Genomic DNA, 17,426 nt, shown 5'->3' on the forward strand with positions numbered 1-17,426 from the left:
TAAAGAGAGAGAGAGAAAGAGAAACATGGGGTGTTTGCCATTGAAAGTGCACAATTGCTTCTCTTTGAACTTCGCACTCTAGGCAAATGGACGTTGCGCTCGCAGGGGTCAAAAGACTGGCCAATGAGGTACCTCTCTGTCATGATCATGGCGAATATAAGTGGGCTTTATTCCGAGACTTGATTGATATGCCGGCTCGGACTCAGGGTCGGACTTGAAAAATTAAGTCTGTATGATCTGTCTCTACATCTCACTTGCATCAAGATCGTAGAGTCTTTATTGGGCCCATCATTGGTGTTACTTGCATACAATCATCACCCTCCAGACAAGGGTAAAATGAATTAATTGTAATACAGACATAAAACAGGACAGTGCCCTGGTAGATCGGTGTCTCCTTTGTATGGTTGTATAAAGCCGGGGTTAATGAGCGAGTTCGGAAAATAACAAGCTACTCGAAACAAGACTTAACCAAGGTCTATAATAGAACAACGCCATGCAAGTTCGGCCAGAGCAGGCCTGTATTCTTATCTAGTCTATAGATTAAGTTTTAATTGTTTTAAGCAAATTGTCAATCGATTCTTCTTCTTTTAAACGCAACGAGAGGGGGTGAGGCGGGATAAGACTTACCAGCCTCACAAAAGGCAATGGGCGTGCAAGAGGCTGTCTAGCTATGACAATTATTAATATATGCATGGTAAAAGATCTTATAGGGGCTGGTCCGACAGCAGCCCCTCTAACCTTTAAATATTAGATATCCCAGATATCAAGCCTCGTTATTGGACTCCCTTGAAGAGATAAAAAGCCAACGAGTACAAGCGGTAACTGGTGATTGTCAATCCGTTCCCGTGGCTCCACTAGTTGAGATCACGGTCATATAACCAAGCTCGCCCACTCCTCCCTTACAGATAGAGGCCATCTCAGATAGCAGCTACTAGAGATTGAGAGTCCAAGTCCTTAATCCGGCAGGCTCTGAGGCCAGAGACTAGCTTGCTGCCGACATTAGTCGTTATAACGGTCACGGTAAGGTCATGAAGGTCCTTAGGAGTTTGCGGGTCTGCTGGGCAGCGTGCGCTTGCACAGGGTAGGTGATTGTAGAAGCAGGTGTAATCTAATACCTACCAGGCTGCCTTCACTGCAGGCTCATGAGTGACGAATTGTGAAGTATGTTGGTTACTTCTTTCAACAGAGCCATCTTCTCAACTGGAGCTTCGATCCAGACGTTCAAGGCTTTGATGAATTTATTCCGTATGTTCTTGCAAGGCACACCAGAGATATGTTTGTAGGGGACTCGGAAACCTGGAATAGTTTTCTGTGTATCAGCCTTTATTAGGAGAACAGGTAGCAAGATGTCCACACTATATTGAATTCTCTGACCTGCGAGGTTCCGATAATACTAATCACTAATCTTATAATACCGTAATTGCAGTTTTGGCATAAGTACCTTCAAACTGCTCACTCGGTATCTCCTTCTCGAACCTTATCATCCCAATACGATGGAAAACGGTATCTTGATGTGTAGGTTGAAACAAAGCAAGGCAGTAGAGAGTTTCAAACGAATCCTCAAAGAGAAAACGCCCATTCTTCACAAAACACTCATCCCGCACAACAGGTAAGCAAAAGTAACGACCTTTGGCTTCTTCCAATCGCTCAGTCTTTCTCGATGCATTATCGATGATACCCCTTTCGCAGAGACCTGGAGTGAGGTTGTCCAAATAGGATAGTAAGGGAACTATCCTATCAGACGTGTCTTGTGTCATTTCATCGGGATATAAGACACCACCCCAGGTGTCGAAATTACCACCGTCAGTAACTTTGGGTAGGTATTTTGTAGCATCGTCAACTTCAATGCGGCCTTTGGAGCTAACCTTTGGCAACTCCTGGTGTTCCAAAGTAAGTGGCCCGATAAGATGCCCTCGGAGCTTCATATATCCGCCATGGATAAGACCTGTACTGTGGCGCTCATCGGCGTGCTTGAGCCAAACGGATTCAACAGAGACAAAAGTATCGTTAGCAAATGGAGTGAGGCCCGCTAGCTGGATAGGACCTGTCATAGAAGCCCAAGACCAAGAAGGGGCCGTGTATGCGGACGTTCGCATTGATCTGGTGAAAGTGTTATCAGTTCCCCAACACAGAGCTTGAGGCAAATGCGAGCGCCATAATCCAGCCAGGTACCATATACAACCCCCCTTTCGACAGCCCCACCCTTTCGTCAAGCAAAAAAAAAATAGCACCACCAAAATTCGTCAACTTCACTTATACGAAATTTGGCCAGAATAAATAGCTACCTAAAAGAAGCTTCTTTTATTGATTATATAAATGAGTGGAGATAATTATTTTGACCTGTTGAGGATGTGTTGGGCACGCGATAGATCCAAGTCATGCTATTGAAATATTTTGAATATGGTCACTAACCTCCTCACCGCTCTTTCTCGTGATTTTTGATCTTTACCCTCGACAACAGCAGAAAAATGCCTAAATCACGACTTAAATGGGAATATACAGAGGACGATATGGCTGACGCCATATTGGACATTACCGATCATGGTTTTTCACCCCCTCAAGCGGCCCAGAGAAGAGGAGTGCCCCGAACGACCCTCATCGATAGACTTAACGGCCGTGGGGCCGCTGAAGACCAGATCCAGCCTCGCCGACGTTTGTCCAAGAGCCAAGAAGATAGGCTCGCTTTCTGGATACTCCGTCAGGAGTCTTTGGGCTATGCTCCGTCCCACAGTCAGATCCGCGCTTGCGTCATGGGCCTGCTGAGACAGCAGGGCGAACATCCCGACTTAGGACGTAACTGGGTGATCAAGTTTATCAATCGCCGCGCAGACCTAAAGACCAAGATGGGTAGACGTCAAGAAGCTAAAAGGTTCGACTCTTTCACACCTAGAGCGGTTCATTGGTACTTTGATATCCGGGATGGCCAGTATGGCTGGATCAAGCCTGAAAACACCGTCAACGTTGATGAAGGCGGTATTATGACTGGTTTCGGCAAGTATTCACCTCTATTACTTGTCGGTGCTTGCATTTTGACCGACTAATTCTCTTCATTCAGGCCTAGATAGCTTAGTTGTTGGAAGCGCGGACCCGAAGCGCAAGGCCTTCCTCAAGGGACCACAGACTCGGAATTGGACTTCATTCATCGAAGCTGTCACTGCTGACGGCCGCGCTTTAGTTCCTGGCATAATCTTCAAGGGGAAGGAACTGCAGAAACAATGGTTCCTTGACGAGTTCAAGCAGATAGCAGACTGGTATTACATAACTTCGCCCAACGGGTGGACTAATGACCACATAGGCATTGAATGGCTTGAAAGAGTTTATCTGCCCCAGACTACACCTGCCGACGAGTCAGACGCGAGACTGATCATCTTAGATGGTCACGGAAGCCATGCAACAGTATGTCCTCCATTTTCCCCATCTCACGATCAGTGCTGAGTGGTGGAAGGATGAATGGATGGCCACGTGTTTTTTAAACAATGTTTATTGCTGCTATCTACCAGCACACTGCTCTCATGGACTCCAACCACTAGACAATGGAGTCTTCAACGCGTTAAAGGCTGCATATCGAAGAGAGCTGGAAAGGTTCGCCTCGTTGACTGATTCCGCTCCGATGGACAAGGTCAATTTCATCAGGGCCTACGCCAAGGCTCGCCGAGTTGGAATGACTAAGAAGAACATACTGTCAGGCTGGAGGGTCACTGGCAACTGGCCGATTTCGCGTTCCAAAGCGCTGCGACACCCTGAAATCCAACGAGACAGGCCAAACAGCGACCCAAGAGTGACTCCTGAACCTAGGCCGTATCTTGGCTCGGACGATACTCCACAGACGAGCCGTCAAATTCGAGATCTTGGGCTGAACAAAACACCAAAGACGCGGAGACGGTACAACGTGATAGCCAAGGGCTTTGAGGCTCAACAACAGACAGTAGCGGCGCATACGCAGAGGATTGCCAGCCTAGAGGAAGAATTGGCTCGGCTGAAGAGAGGGAAGAAGAGGAAGGCGGTACCGAATCCTAACAGGCGTTTTATGACTCTCGGGGAGACTTTAGCTGTTGGAGAAGCCATACCTGAAGGGGAGACTCAAAACGAGTCTGTCGTGGTGGAATCTGTCTGTTCAGACGAGCGAGAGTCAGAATCAGAGGCTAGCTCGGTCATTGAAGTGAGAGAGGAAGCCGTACCTCAGCAACGAACCACGCGGTCAGGACGGCTTATTAAAAGACCTAAATTGTAATAGAGATAGTTGTTCGCTATTGTGAGATGAGATATTTTGCACATGTCCCTCATTTTGGCCGAGTTGTTTATAAGTGAAGTTGTCCATTTTTGGTGGTGCTATTTTTTTTTCGCTTGACGAAAGGGTGGGGCTGTCGAAAGGGGGGTTGTATATGGTACTGATCAAATATCTTGGAAGATACATCAACAAGCAGGTCGGGTCTAATGTTCTCTGGGTCATACTGATCATGTATCTCTTTCTGAGATTGGCCAAATCCCTGAGCAACTCCCGCAAATGCAATGAGCCGGTCGGACTCTTGGGTTAGACGGGTCCCAACGTACTCTCGGACATACGTCTCCCAGATTTGGGCACCTGAGAGCCACGGTTTTGCTTTTGGTTTGTTGTCTTTCATTCCTTCAAGAGATCTTCCATTCCAGTGGTTTTCCGGGTGTTGCTCGCAAGCTACCCTTTTTCGACAGTGCCACCATAGTTGGCTATGGGCGAGGATGAGTGATCGAGGAGATAGGTACCACTCTTGAAAGACCCATGCTCTCTTCCTTAATGGAGAGTTCAGGATATCGTCCCACATCGTGTCGTACTCAAGGTAGACGCTTTTTTGCTCCTCACCATCCCAAGATGAAGTAAAGAACAGAGCTTCCATTATACCCGGATCCCTTCCGCGAAAGCTTACGCCGTTAACGTCCGTGGCTGCGGCGGAGCATATATTGAGTAAGGAACAACCATAGACTTTCTTCATAGTGACAGCCTCGCGTTGCCAGTCTTCTCCATCATCCTGAATAATGCAGAGCGAGTCGATCCATATAAAATAAATATTAAGACGAGAAGAGAAGTTAATCGCTTCTTGATACTTTTTAGGGAGGTCATCCACTAGAATCTCGGTGCGAAACTGGTCAAGATTCTCGGCTTTCAGCATAAGCATCTCCTGGTTGCCCCAACAGTGAGAGAAGGAGACGTATGGCCCAGTAGGGCTTGTGGAAGTCTCTACAAGTCTCAGCCGTTTGGAATCGATAATCTCCAATAATCTTGTCGGGCGATATGACAGATCATCCTGGTTGCATATTGTATGATTGTTGATACAGTCTTGAATCCACTTTTGAGGAAGATCAGAGCCAAAAGGATCCGTCCGTGGAGTATAGAAGTTGGATGCTTGTTTTCCACCTGTTGCATAGATCAGAATATTTAATTGTTTCTGCTGTGTCTGCAAATCCTACGGCCGAGGGTTTCGTTTCTGAAACTCCATCTTGCTCCTGTATTCAACGATAGACGAATAGTCAATCCTTGAAATTCAAGGCCGGACTGGTCTCGCTCGTATAAAATATGATACTGAAAAGTATCCCAAGCCTGCTCAGGAAATGCATCCCAAGAGCGGCTCTTCACGACGGTTCGGCAGATAAAGCAGCCAAGACGCGATGCGGCCAGGAGGTCCGCTCTCTTGTGATGTGAAAGCCACTGGCGACTGTCTGGGAGCTCTCCTTCAAATATGCCTTCGCAAAGAGTGCAAAGCCTTGATGGCAAAGAAGCCATGACGTTTTGAATAAGTTGGATAGTTTGGAGAGTCTCCGTCTAGTTGAACAAGAACAACAGTGAGCCTTTTTCTTATCTATCATCCTGGTTAATGAGGGGTTGTGGCTTGAGCTTCCAGTCTGCCTAGTTACACAGCCACCTTCTCTACAACTACGGTGGCTCACAGGTTGGCGGTGTCTGGTCGCGTAAAACCGTGGCTGGCTGATTGCTGAGGTTGTATAAGGTCCGCGTGACGTAACCGCTGAGTTCATTTTCATTTGGTAACCAGTTAGATATATGACCGCTGAGTCGTAACAGATTTCCTAATAATAATAGAACTCATTGTTTGGACGGAGCCATTACGCTGTGCGGCGCAGGCCTCAAGCCTGGCCAACAGAAACTCACGAGACGGCACCTCGTGAGGGATGAGAAGTCAACCAGCAAAAGCACGCTGCATTAATGACGTCTCTTACCACGACTCCAATTGTCCCGCGTCTCTAGATGAAGTGATCAGAGACAAATCTGCGATGCCTCCCAACGATTTGTTCGAATACGAAGCCACTTGTGTGGAGTGAGGCCAAGCTGCGGTCGAGTCACGTCGCTATAAGGAGCAACTCTGCCCTGTAAAACCGGGTGCATTTCTCCAGAATGACCAGTCGATAATTCTCGAGATCTTATCCTGCCTGCTCTCCACCGTATTATGGCCATCGATGCAACCGCAACGTCGGTAGAGCCAACATCTCTTGGCCGTACTCTCCTTGCAGTTGGCATTTTCTTTCTCATTCCGACATTAATTATCCTTATTCTGAGATATTACGCTCGGTTAAAACACCATATTTTTGACGTCGATGATGGTCTCATGCTGGTCGGTTGGGTAAGCGAATATCCGTTCTGTGATAAATCAAGGTACAATACTGATACACCTTTACCTCGGATGCTATATGTCGCTGTGAGCGGTATTGTTGCGTGAAGTGTTTTTGCCGGCCTTGGTACGAAAGACAAAGAATTTAAATGCCTATCTGCAGAATGATGGACGAAAGGTATGTATTGTGAATTATTGCCAAAAAGAGCAGTGGCTTACCCACGTGTATTTAGTTCCTCTGGTGCTTCCAAGTCACATACTGCTTCTCGTTGCTGTTTCTCAAAAGCTCCATTTGCGTCACCCTTCTCCGCATCGCCGTGATCGAAACACACCGTATTATCATCTGGTGCAACCTCAAATTTGCCATATTATCTACAAGCGTCGTTATTATCGGGCTGTTCCTCATCTGCCGGCCAATTTCTATCGCTTGGGGCCATACAGGAACATGTGCATCAACAGTAGTCATTGCAAGCCTCGGCTATCTTGTATCTGCTGGCGCAGTCGTGACAGATTGGATCTGTGCTATCTTGCCTCTCTTTATGCTCTACAAATTCAACATGAAGTTAGCGACAAAGATTGGCGTCAGTGCTGTTCTGGGATCGGCCGCTTTGTGAGGCTTGTTGTTGCCTTTTGAGTGCTTAATGGTGTGCACTACCGTTGACAGGGCACCGCTCTGTACTATAATCCGACTTCCCTATGTAAAGTATTACACTATTATCCCGAATTATCTGTGTTAGTATCCTTTCTCACTACCTCAGCTTGTTTGTCTATCTAACAATGAAATAGATAACGCCGCAAACATTGTAATTTTGGTCTGTTGTTGAATCAGGAATTGGAATTGTGTCCGCCTCGCTGCCCACTCTACACAAGCTCGTCAGCAGCCGGTTTCATTTCGATTCAACGGAGATGTCGAAGAGGAGAAAGAGGAAAGGAGATGCCAAGGTCACCCCGGGTTCGACGGGAAACGAAACAGCCGGCAAGATCGCCGACACCATAGGAAGCATTCACGTCGTCCAATAAAAGTCTACAGCACTAGGAATATCTATCACCACCAAAGTCGTCGGAGATTTTGTACTTGCCGGCATTAATAAATTAACAGTCCATTTAGCCTGCACGAACTAACAGGGTGCACATTGCTGCAATTCTGTTCTGTAGTTCTTCGTCATGCTAGGAAGGTCAATGCTGTCGACTCTGGGTTCATTGGTAGCCGAGTTGGGCAAGCAACGTTTCGCTTTCACTAATCATGCGACCTCACTTAGCTCGTGTTCTGACCAAACAAATATCTCTCAAATTTTTGATTTCTTTTCAACATTTACAGCTCCTCGTTACTCTGAACCTCCCACGCTCGCTGCGCCTTGAACTGCTCAGGAAACCACTTCGGCGTTTTTCCCTCGGTCATCATATCAACAAGCGCCTCAGCACTCCTATAAGCCCACGCCATCCCATGCCCGTTCATACAAACGATAGCCCACAATCCATCCTCAGCCGGAACCTCGCCGACCAGAGGAAACCCATCCGGTGTCTCGCACACAATACCCGTCCAGTCCTGAATGACCTTCGTTGAACCGCCCCAATTCTCATAACCATAGACCGTTCGCGCTGCGCCGTGTAGAACGTATGCAATCTGGTCGTTGATGGCGGTATCGTCCGTGATGTAGCGTTCGCGCGTGGGGGACATTTGTGTTGACCCGCCAATCACAACACTGCCGGCGTTTTTGGCGCCTGGGGGCTGAGCGGCGATGTAGACGTTGCCGCTGTGGAGATCGGGAACGCTGTTGCTTCGTCGAAAGACCTTGTTGTCGGTCGTGTTGGCAGAAGGCGTTACGGCGGAGACTTGGTTGCGGACAGGCATGGTGAAGTTGGTGCTTGCGATGCCGGGGTGAAGAGCCGGGGTGAAGCCGTTGGTAGCGAGGACGACTTGTTTGCTCTTGACGGTTCCTCGGTTCGTCTTGACTTCCCATCTTGCTCCAGCCTCGGTCTTCTTGCCGAGCTGGTTGAGGCTCAGCGCCATGGTGTTTGTCTGTAGATTGAGACCTTTCTCAAGACTGTACTCAAGCATCCCACAAACGGTATGGTATGGGTTCTGAGTATGAGCTTTGAAGGTCACAGCTCCAACGATCTCAGGCCATCCCCAGTAATCGCGAGCATCCTGGCCCTTCCAGATAGTCCTCTTGTTCTTGGGAACGTCATTGGGCCGGCGCTTCTCAAGCTCATGCTGAAACTCAATTGACTCAACGGCTGTCTTGAACGAATCATCAGTCCAGTACAGACTGGCGGTCTCGACGTCTGTGAAATCGCTCGAAACGTTGTGTGAGCGGACAAAATCGCGCACGTCGTCGACACAATCCTGCTCCATGTTGGCGATTCGAAGAGCATCATCCTCGCCATATGCCTCGACCCATGCCTTCACACCATTGTAGTCACCAGGTTTGCAATGACCTCCATTGCGACCAGTCGCGCCTGAAGCTGCAGTTCGCGCTTCAATCATCAGAATTGATAGGCTTGAGTCGCGATCCAACAGCTTGTGTGCTGTAGCAGCACCTGAGATACCGGAACCAATGATGACATAGTCAAAGGTCTTCTCTGTCGGCAGATCCTTCGTAGTGCGGAGGTTGGCGATGCGGTGAGGAGGATCTTGCCAGTAGGACTTCGTCGCGTTAGGAAGAGGCAATCCAGGAATCTTGAGAGCCGGGGACTCATCGGGCGTGTCGCTTCGCAAGGAGTGAGGATGCGCGACGGCGAGAGAATTGACACCTGAAGCCAGAAGGATGCTGGCTGTTGCCACCTGAGACAAAGAGGACCTCATGGTCGGTGATTGAGCAGAGAACCTTGGAGGAGGGAAAACCTGAAGAAGCCTCGCTGTCGATCTTTTATACCGAGTCAGCGCGACGGAAGGATCCGGACTTCAATTGTAGAGCCGCACCAAGATTCGCTCAACATTCATGGAGAAACATGACCGGCCGATAAGCGTCGGTTCCGTATACTCAATCAGGAAGGATATGATCAAGGTTCCCCGACTCTGAGTGGGATCGGCGGCTGTTGTGCGGGGTTCACATCCTGGTTATTGCAACGTTAGTATCACGGTCACTATCTTATTTCCCTCACAATGGTACGATTCGAAAATTGGGGTCATGTACTTACCTTTTTATTCAACTAGATCTCAACAAACTCAAGACTCCCGAGTGTAAAGCGTCCAGCGTCGGCCATGGGGCCACGCGAAAACACCAAAGCTCTCCCCCAAAAACCCAAACAACCCAAAGCAGAAACACTTACAGACCCATAGCATCTGCAGCAGATGGATTTGCGACTCTGAGAGAAGACTTGACATCTTCAATAGGAACGAACCACTTACCCTGCTCCGTAATCTCCCACCATCGACGGCTGTCGCCACGCTCGATGATCAAGCGTCGCCAGATGTCGAGAGCCTCATCGCGAAACTTCTTTCCAGGTTCACTCTGCAACTCAGGAATTTTGACGTCAGCTGTATACTTCATCCATTCAATTCGAGGATCAAATCGATCATTGATGATGAATTGATGGCGTCGTGGGCCAAACTCCTCAGTCAGCTTCTCACACTCCGTTTTGTAAGAATTGGAAGCGAGGCATGATACAGCACTGAAAAGTCTGAATAAGCCTTCATTCTCGCTCTCCTCACTATGATGAAGACGACCAGTGAATGGCATCATCTCCTGGGTCTTGGTGACCGCCTGAGAGAGATTGTTTAGAGCCTCCCTTTCAGTGTTGTCGGTACAGTAGTCGTTCGAAAGCAAATAAGCCTTGATCTTGTATACTTCAGCAATACCATCCGGGTAATCAAATCCTTTGAGTCTCTCACCATAACCAGTGAAAGGACCAAACTTTCGGCCGTAGAACTGGGTGTGAATACCAGCAACGATCCACTCCATGTTTGACACAGCGCGATGCGTTCCTCGAGGCAGATCAGAACCGAAACGTCTCCAGAGCTTGCTCCTAGCGGTTAGTGGCCCTTCGCCAATTGGGCGATACATGAGAAAGTTCTCCAGGAGAGAGCTGGGGCAGTAAGATTGCATTGCAAGCTCGACTGCGTTGTCGGGTGCTGTCTCTGGATGGCCTTGGGCCCCAAAGCGATCTTGATAAAGATCAATACATCGCCCCTCTTGCACAGCATCTCGATCATGTCACAGATGCCATCTCGAAACTCATCAGCAAACAATGCATCTGCGGTCCATTTGATCCATTCAACCACGTGGTCGATAGGGGGTCGTGGAAACGGATCAGAAGCTGAAGCCCCGATAGCCTGGAGTGTTTGCTGTAAAAATAACTTCAAGATATTCAGACCATCTTTTGTATCCTCTTCAGACTTATATCGCTCCGCAAAACCGACAATGACTGACTGTTCGCCGCGGTTTGGGTCTCGACCCTGCGCAGATATCCACTGGGAACAAGGCTGGAAACCAAACTTGAAGTAACCTTTCAGCGTGAAAGGGAACTGCCCCTTGCGAAGTACGCTTTTCAAGATCTCGGACTCATGGCGTGGTTCCGAAAGGAACAATCTACGAGTGCCTATGACTTCCGTCATGATCTCATCAATATCGGCTCCATCGAAAGAGGCCTTGTTCAAGAATGAAATGAGAAGATGCTCAGGGAGAAAGAGAAAAGGAGAATTTCCGTTTATCTCGAAAGAGTGCGACATGGTTGTTGATGTTGAGGTGAAGATGTTTCTGTAATTCTGACGTGGTTCGTGTGGAATGAGATTGTGATAAGCTGACGGATATTGGTGATTCGGAAAGATCTCTCGGAGAGTCTCAAAGATGGCCTTATATAGGTTGACAACGTGGAGGAGGATTTGGGCCAAGAAAGCTCGCTTGATAACTCGATCGTGTTCTGAAATCTGTTCGGATGTTCGCCACAGTCATATTCAGTGGATGTTGGCTTAACAAAGAGACTTTTCAGGATTAGCGAAATACTCCCGTGATAGATTGCAGCAGGAACACTGACGCCAGGCTCTGTCCCATTTCTTTGTACAAACAGGTTGTTCAGGTTTCAAAAGCAAGTCTATGTTGAACGCCGTGCAACACAAATCATTCCGTTGGTCCTCTGCTGGGATTGGCGAACAACACATGGGAATTCGGCCCTAGAACTTGCCTAAACTTGCCTAAACTTGCCTAAACTTGTATACGATGATCGTAAACTATAACATGGATCTCAAGTTTAGACCAGACTCTGACAAGAGAACGTGAGAGCCACCTGTCACTGGTTGTTGTAGCCCTGAGACAATGATTAGTTTTAACTCTTGTGAGACTCTCCCGCCTCGATCATCTAAGGTTTCAATTCGTCTGGTAGTATTGTGTTCAAAATGCTTGTCTCTTGACATATTTGAGCGGGAGGCGGGTCGATGGTGTTGTATTGTGACATGGTTGTAGGTAAATCCATGGAGGCGATTCTGCAGGCGGGATCGGCGGCTGATGGAAAGACCGTTGGAGTACCGAATAGCGCTTAGCCGTCTGGTGACGGGTTTGGAATCAATAAATAGTGTGTGAAGTCGGGGACGGGTCCAAAAGGTTCATGTTGGTCGTTGGGAATGATTGCTGCAGGTCCCAGATGGTCGACAACGTAGGCAATGGCGACAAGTCAAGGTGATGCTGAGACGCAAAGCAGTTAACTTACGAGATTGCCGTAAGATCCCTTTTAGACGCATGTTAGCTATATTAGTTGATATCATTAGGGGTTAATGACTTACAGGCGCCAATGTTGATGATCATGGAGACAACATATTAGCTACGTTAACAAGTCGCCACGCATAAAGAAGACTTACATTTGATTGGAATTGTTGGCTAAATGCCAGAAGCAGTCAGTGTCACCAATGTTTCAATCAACACAGAACGAGACTAGTGATGATATACGCACGGAAGAGGCGAAGTTTGGACATATCAATGCCAGCCTATCAAGCTAGAAAGAATTTTACTCGGAGCCAAGACTTGTGTCGGCCCAAATGTTCATGGATGCGAGGAGCTCAACGAGATGTGATAGCAGCAACTGCATCGACCAGTGATCTCACTCCCTGTCGGTTGTTGTGATGAAGAAAACTGGAGTTGGGGCGCTGGCTTGTGGCAGCGCAGGGCAGTAAAGATTGCGGCGGGTTCAATTTGTTTACCGAGAGAAGGCAACCGCTTCAGAAGCCATGTCACGTGTTGGGCTCTTCCCATCCAAGAACATCTCCTCCTTCTCCAGCTGTGGTACTTGCGTCATCGCCCTCCGCTTCTCTAAGGCTGGTGCTGGTGAGCCTTCATCTTCTCTTCTCCATCTCTCCAGTTCATCATCGTCAACAAGTCATCAAACATGATCATCCATCGAACGCACCGTCCGCTTCAACCTCCGAGACACCATCCGAGCTCCAAAAGCACAATGCACTCCTCATTCAGACATTCACTTCCGCTTCCGTCATCTTCTCTTTCGTTCCTTCAGTCACAACAAAACCGACTTGCCACTGCCGACAATGTTACTTGCCCCTGTGCCCCTTCAAGCTCAGCTTAACCGAAGCACGGCCACTCTTCTGATGATGAATCGAGATCCAAAGTTTATGTTCCGCCGCCCATTTCGAAGGCCACCCATCCTACATCTGCCGAGTCCAAGCTAAGTGAAAGTGTGAAAAGCCATCAAGTTCAGCGAGCGTTGAGTTTTTGGCGGAGATGAACAACCAACAGGCCAGGGGCCCGCGATCGGAAGATTACATTTACTGGAGGGAACGAGAAAGCAAGAACAGGCCAAGAAATGGGAGGAAGGGATGCTAATAGAGACAAAGAACGCACAGAACCAGAAACACAGGCTGGTGAGATACATTCAACCGCACCGGCAAGACGCTCTGAACATGGATCTCCTCAAGCAAGCAAGCATCGAGCGTAATTCAACGAATAGGTGAACACCAATCGACAGAGATATCTGCGCCCAGGCGCTTGAAGCTTCCAAAAGATGCACATTCAGACTATGACACAAAACACTCAATCCCCCACGATTCTCTTTGGCGATACTTGGAATGAGGTAACCTCAGCACGACACTCGTGGATCAACCTGTGTTATATGAGCTGTTGACCCTCTGCTAGAACGACCGTCGAATAAAAACTGAAAGCCGCTTTTCTGAGAAAAGTCTCCACGAACAAGGCCGTCTCCGTTCAAGTTTCCTCCAATAATCAGCAAAGTGTACTGAATTAGCCACAGAGCAACGACGTACCGATAACCTTGAAAGCGTATTGCCAAAGACCCCGATCGTCAGAGATTTTCTTCAGAGTTGGAAAGTCACGGCTAATTCTGCCCAAGGGTGCAATTGAGCCACGTATTGTGACAGGGAGGCATAGCAATCGTCCAGCTTTCTTCAGTCTTTCGCGAAGTCTGCTGAGTCGGGGCCAGTCCTGTCTAAGGGCGTGGCTGAGCCCAAGAGATATTAAAAACGCTATTCAATATGGTTGAATGAGGAAAAGAATACCCCATGTCCAACTTCGACTGAGCGTCGAGCCAGTGTTGCTGAGTCCTTTTTAGGGGATGACCGCATTTGGGCAGATGGAGGAAGGGCGACGAAGTCGGACTCCAGATCTAGCTTTTCGACAAACCCTTTCGAAGATGGAGCCATACCATCGGCGGTTTTGTGAGAGCATTGTTCCCAAGAAACCTCGACATACTCCGCGTCGCAACCGCGATATACCGCAACAATCTCATGTTCGAGGGTTGGGACTTCTTGTAATCCCTCAGCGTCAGACGTACAGTAGTACTGATGGGGATGCCTCGACCACATGGCGCCTTTGTCGATGAGCCAGATGTTCTCAAGGCCGTCGAAGTTTCTGTGATGCGCGCGGTCGAAGAATAGTTTTTCCAGGTATCCTCGAGCAAAGTTCTCTTCGCTTAGGTCGTATATGTTCCCTGGGCGATTGATGGACCAGCTCTGATCAAACTCGATGGCGAAATCTTTGATGATACGCCATAATTCAGTGCCGTAGACATTAGCTGGTATATGTAACGGTGGGTTATAAGGATATCTGTATATATATATCCAATTTTCTGTCCTGACGCAAAGAAATATCCCGAGCCGGGTAGGCCACCAGATGCCACTCTTGGTCTTCCTCAGCGATCGTGAGAATCGCAAGGTGAACCGCCTCTTCCCCGCCTAGCCAGTCCGCTTGATATTCCTCACCCGACCGATATTTGATAAAGTATTGTTCTTGGGCCCTGAGCCAATCGTCGATGTGTGCATGTTTGAGTATGACCTCTCTCGACTCCTTGCAAGCTCTCCAAAGACCTCCATCTGTGAGTTAGGCGGATGTGTTCGGCTCATGGCTTGACACTCCCAGACCAGGAGTTAGAGACAAGTTGTATCTCAAGGGCATCACCCGATCATTGAAGATGTCGACGTACTGTATACCACGGTCGTGTGGCGTGGATGGAAAACAAGCAGCATTCCAATCTGAAGTCGCAGTTCAATGGGCAGCTTGGTGAGGGGGCGGAAAGGAGAGGGCATTTTGAGGGCCATATATTGCTGATGGTCCCAAAAAGCCCCTGAAAATCCGAGGTTGAGCACAATCAAGTGGCAGGCGATGGGCATCTTTATACGGGAGGAAATAATTAAGTTTCAATCAGGGTTTGAGAAATGATCCCATGAAATGTAGTCAATGATGTGAGTCAAGCTTTTATTTGTGTTTTTGACTTTGATCCAGCTTCAAGATTAAACTATGGTACGTCAAGATTTCACCTCATCCGAACATTTACCAGGCTGCTGTAACTCGATGATGTGCCGTTATCTTATGCCCCTGGCTTCCTTGGCAGACACCATTGATGACAGTTTTAGTATTCCTACCTTGTACCGAATCGTCAAATGCTTCTCTCAGATCAAATATGAAACATGATAAGTGTATCTCGAACTCTGATATTCCAGTTCTCGATCCTTTGAATGCACATTTGCGGTGAATCAGTGGCTTCATTCTTTGATTGGTTGACACTCCTGGGAACATGCATTTTTTGTTAATCTGTCACAGCCAGCGGCCACTGTCACTGCCACGGCGACTGCCTAGTCCTGTAGCAAGCAATAGTCACGTGCTGTTACAAGAAAGCCCAGGCTCCCACTCACAACCTCCACTTCCCTCCCCTCTTCTCTCTCTCTTTCCTTCATCCTTCACCCTTCAGCACGAGACTCTCAACTCCTGCGTTTACTTGCCACCGCTCTGATTTCAGCCGCACGCAGGTATGTTATGCTGTCGGCACAAAACAACATATCTAATAAATCGCAGCAACCATGGCTGGAGTGGCACAACCCCATGCTCAGCAGCAAGAAGATCAAAGCCTCTCGATCCCCGAGGAGATGTCACCTGCTTTTTGCTATTTCAAGCGCCTGCCCATTGAGCTTCGACTCAAGATCTGGGAAGCCGCATGCCTCCCTTCCACCGACGCCGACCACGGCCTTCACTATGTCACCTTGGACGTCGTAGAGGAGGGTAAGGAGGGTGTGGAGGACATGGATGACGAAGAATATCTCGAGAACCTAGTCATCTTTGATGCCGACCTCGAGGGCTATGATGAAGAGTTTGAGGTCGAAAGTGATGATACTGGTTATGTCACGCTGAGAGCCCTCAAGCGACCCTGTGAGAAGTCCTCCGAGACAACAAACCCCAACAAGTCCGCCTATCTCTGGGATGCAGGTCTTTGGTTGGCCTGCAAAGAGTCACGATCTGTGATTGCCAAGCATCTGAACTTTGAAGGATGGCTCGCCTTTCGAGAACAACCTATCGAGGATTATCTCTGCGGGTAGTACAGCAAAGACTTTCCTTCGACTATTGTTCCTTTCAAGAAGAACGAGAAATGGCTCCCAGTGGTGAGGCCTACTCATGACATCTTCTGTATCGACACCACAAAGCTCAAATCCTTGTCACGAAGCCTTTTCGGCATGAAGCTACTGGCGCCATTCCTCGGCACACGAACATTCACGATCAAGGAACGCTGGAACATCGCTTTCAAGTTCGACCACAGTTGGAACAATGTCTTTCCATCTAGAGAGAACAGACTGAAGCGAGAGAACTCCCCGCGAGGTCTTCTTGCGCACTGGGTCGAGATTCTCTCTGAAGAGTCCGTTCCTGCGCCTAATCTCTGGATCATTGATGACGACGTTCGCTGGGTTGCACGACCTGGTCAGGTGTTTGAGACGGTTTATCGCGATTGTGAAGCGGACTACGTCCAGATAAACTGGGAAGCCACTCGCGACAACAAGATCAGCCTGCTCAAGGGCGCCGTGGCCAGATTCATGGATTCGTTCGGACTGGTATGTGACAACGAAGACATGTATGACCTTCAAGAGCTGGGTTTGGAACCCATGGCGTTCAGAGTGAAGGACCATATCAAACTTCTTGTTCGCAAGGACAATGAAATGCAAGATTACATGGAGGAGGACAACGAAACTGACAACGAAACTGAGGATGATACCGAGATCGAGTTTGAGTACGAAAGCGATGATCTGAGTGGTGGGAGTGACGGCAGTGATCAGGAAGGCGAGTAATCTCGGTGTCTGAGATTTTGATCACCAGCACCATGGGTATCAGAACATGTCATGTACTTGAGTCTCACTCCAGTGAGCAACGGGAATGGTGTATTGTGTTGGAAGCCAAAGGGTTAATCTGTAATCTATAATAGTAGTGCACCAGATGCGATGAGATAGAGCAGAAACTCAAGGGCAGAGTAATGACCTTTGGCTTTGAAAACGTACGCAATGTTGTGTCAGATTCTTCTTTGCTGGTGATGTCATGGTAACATCAGCAGAGTTGATGATCAAATTCCGGCAATCACATTTTGTGAGCAGCATAACAAAATCAGGGGAAG

General features: G+C 48.2%; 7 protein-coding genes across 7 annotated transcripts; 2 read left to right on the top strand and 5 right to left on the bottom strand.

The window, feature by feature from the left end:
* Positions 1–1,129: 1,129 nt before the first annotated feature.
* On the bottom strand, positions 1,130–1,757 carry FOBCDRAFT_265865 (uncharacterized protein; the record flags this gene model as incomplete). The annotated part of the gene is made up of 2 exons (XM_059611367.1): positions 1,130–1,296; positions 1,442–1,757. The coding sequence occupies 2 exons, from the start codon at positions 1,755–1,757 to the stop codon at positions 1,130–1,132; spliced, it is 483 nt and encodes a 160-aa protein (XP_059468168.1).
* A 2,541-nt stretch (positions 1,758–4,298) lies between these two features.
* FOBCDRAFT_150328 (heterokaryon incompatibility protein-domain-containing protein) lies at positions 4,299–5,324 on the bottom strand (the record flags this gene model as incomplete). Its single annotated transcript, XM_059608340.1, has 1 exon — positions 4,299–5,324. A coding segment is annotated over one exon (1,026 nt), but the record flags the coding sequence as incomplete, so codon positions are not given.
* A 1,110-nt stretch (positions 5,325–6,434) lies between these two features.
* FOBCDRAFT_209205 (uncharacterized protein) lies at positions 6,435–7,210 on the top strand (the record flags this gene model as incomplete). The annotated part of the gene is made up of 3 exons (XM_059609265.1): positions 6,435–6,608; positions 6,760–6,774; positions 6,830–7,210. 3 exons carry the CDS (start codon positions 6,435–6,437, stop codon positions 7,208–7,210), a joined length of 570 nt encoding a protein of 189 aa, XP_059466366.1.
* Positions 7,211–7,908: 698 nt separating this feature from the next.
* Positions 7,909–9,402, bottom strand: FOBCDRAFT_149431 (FAD dependent oxidoreductase-domain-containing protein; the record flags this gene model as incomplete). The annotated part of the gene is made up of 1 exon (XM_031193462.2): positions 7,909–9,402. The coding sequence occupies one exon, from the start codon at positions 9,400–9,402 to the stop codon at positions 7,909–7,911; it is 1,494 nt and encodes a 497-aa protein (XP_031030083.2).
* A 463-nt stretch (positions 9,403–9,865) lies between these two features.
* Positions 9,866–11,268, bottom strand: FOBCDRAFT_209207 (uncharacterized protein; the record flags this gene model as incomplete). Its single annotated transcript, XM_054707800.1, has 2 exons — positions 9,866–10,704; positions 10,758–11,268. The coding sequence occupies 2 exons, from the start codon at positions 11,266–11,268 to the stop codon at positions 9,866–9,868; spliced, it is 1,350 nt and encodes a 449-aa protein (XP_054563775.1).
* Positions 11,269–14,022: 2,754 nt separating this feature from the next.
* FOBCDRAFT_245830 (uncharacterized protein) lies at positions 14,023–15,093 on the bottom strand (the record flags this gene model as incomplete). The annotated part of the gene is made up of 2 exons (XM_059610721.1): positions 14,023–14,531; positions 14,979–15,093. The coding sequence occupies 2 exons, from the start codon at positions 15,091–15,093 to the stop codon at positions 14,023–14,025; spliced, it is 624 nt and encodes a 207-aa protein (XP_059466367.1).
* Positions 15,094–15,852: 759 nt separating this feature from the next.
* Positions 15,853–17,106, top strand: FOBCDRAFT_286868 (uncharacterized protein; the record flags this gene model as incomplete). Its single annotated transcript, XM_059611692.1, has 2 exons — positions 15,853–16,262; positions 16,371–17,106. 2 exons carry the CDS (start codon positions 15,853–15,855, stop codon positions 17,104–17,106), a joined length of 1,146 nt encoding a protein of 381 aa, XP_059466368.1.
* Between the last annotated feature and the right edge of the window lie 320 nt (positions 17,107–17,426).

This window comes from Fusarium oxysporum, chromosome XII (assembly GCF_013085055.1).
Source record: "Fusarium oxysporum Fo47 chromosome XII, complete sequence".
Lineage (NCBI taxonomy): Eukaryota > Fungi > Ascomycota > Sordariomycetes > Hypocreales > Nectriaceae > Fusarium > Fusarium oxysporum.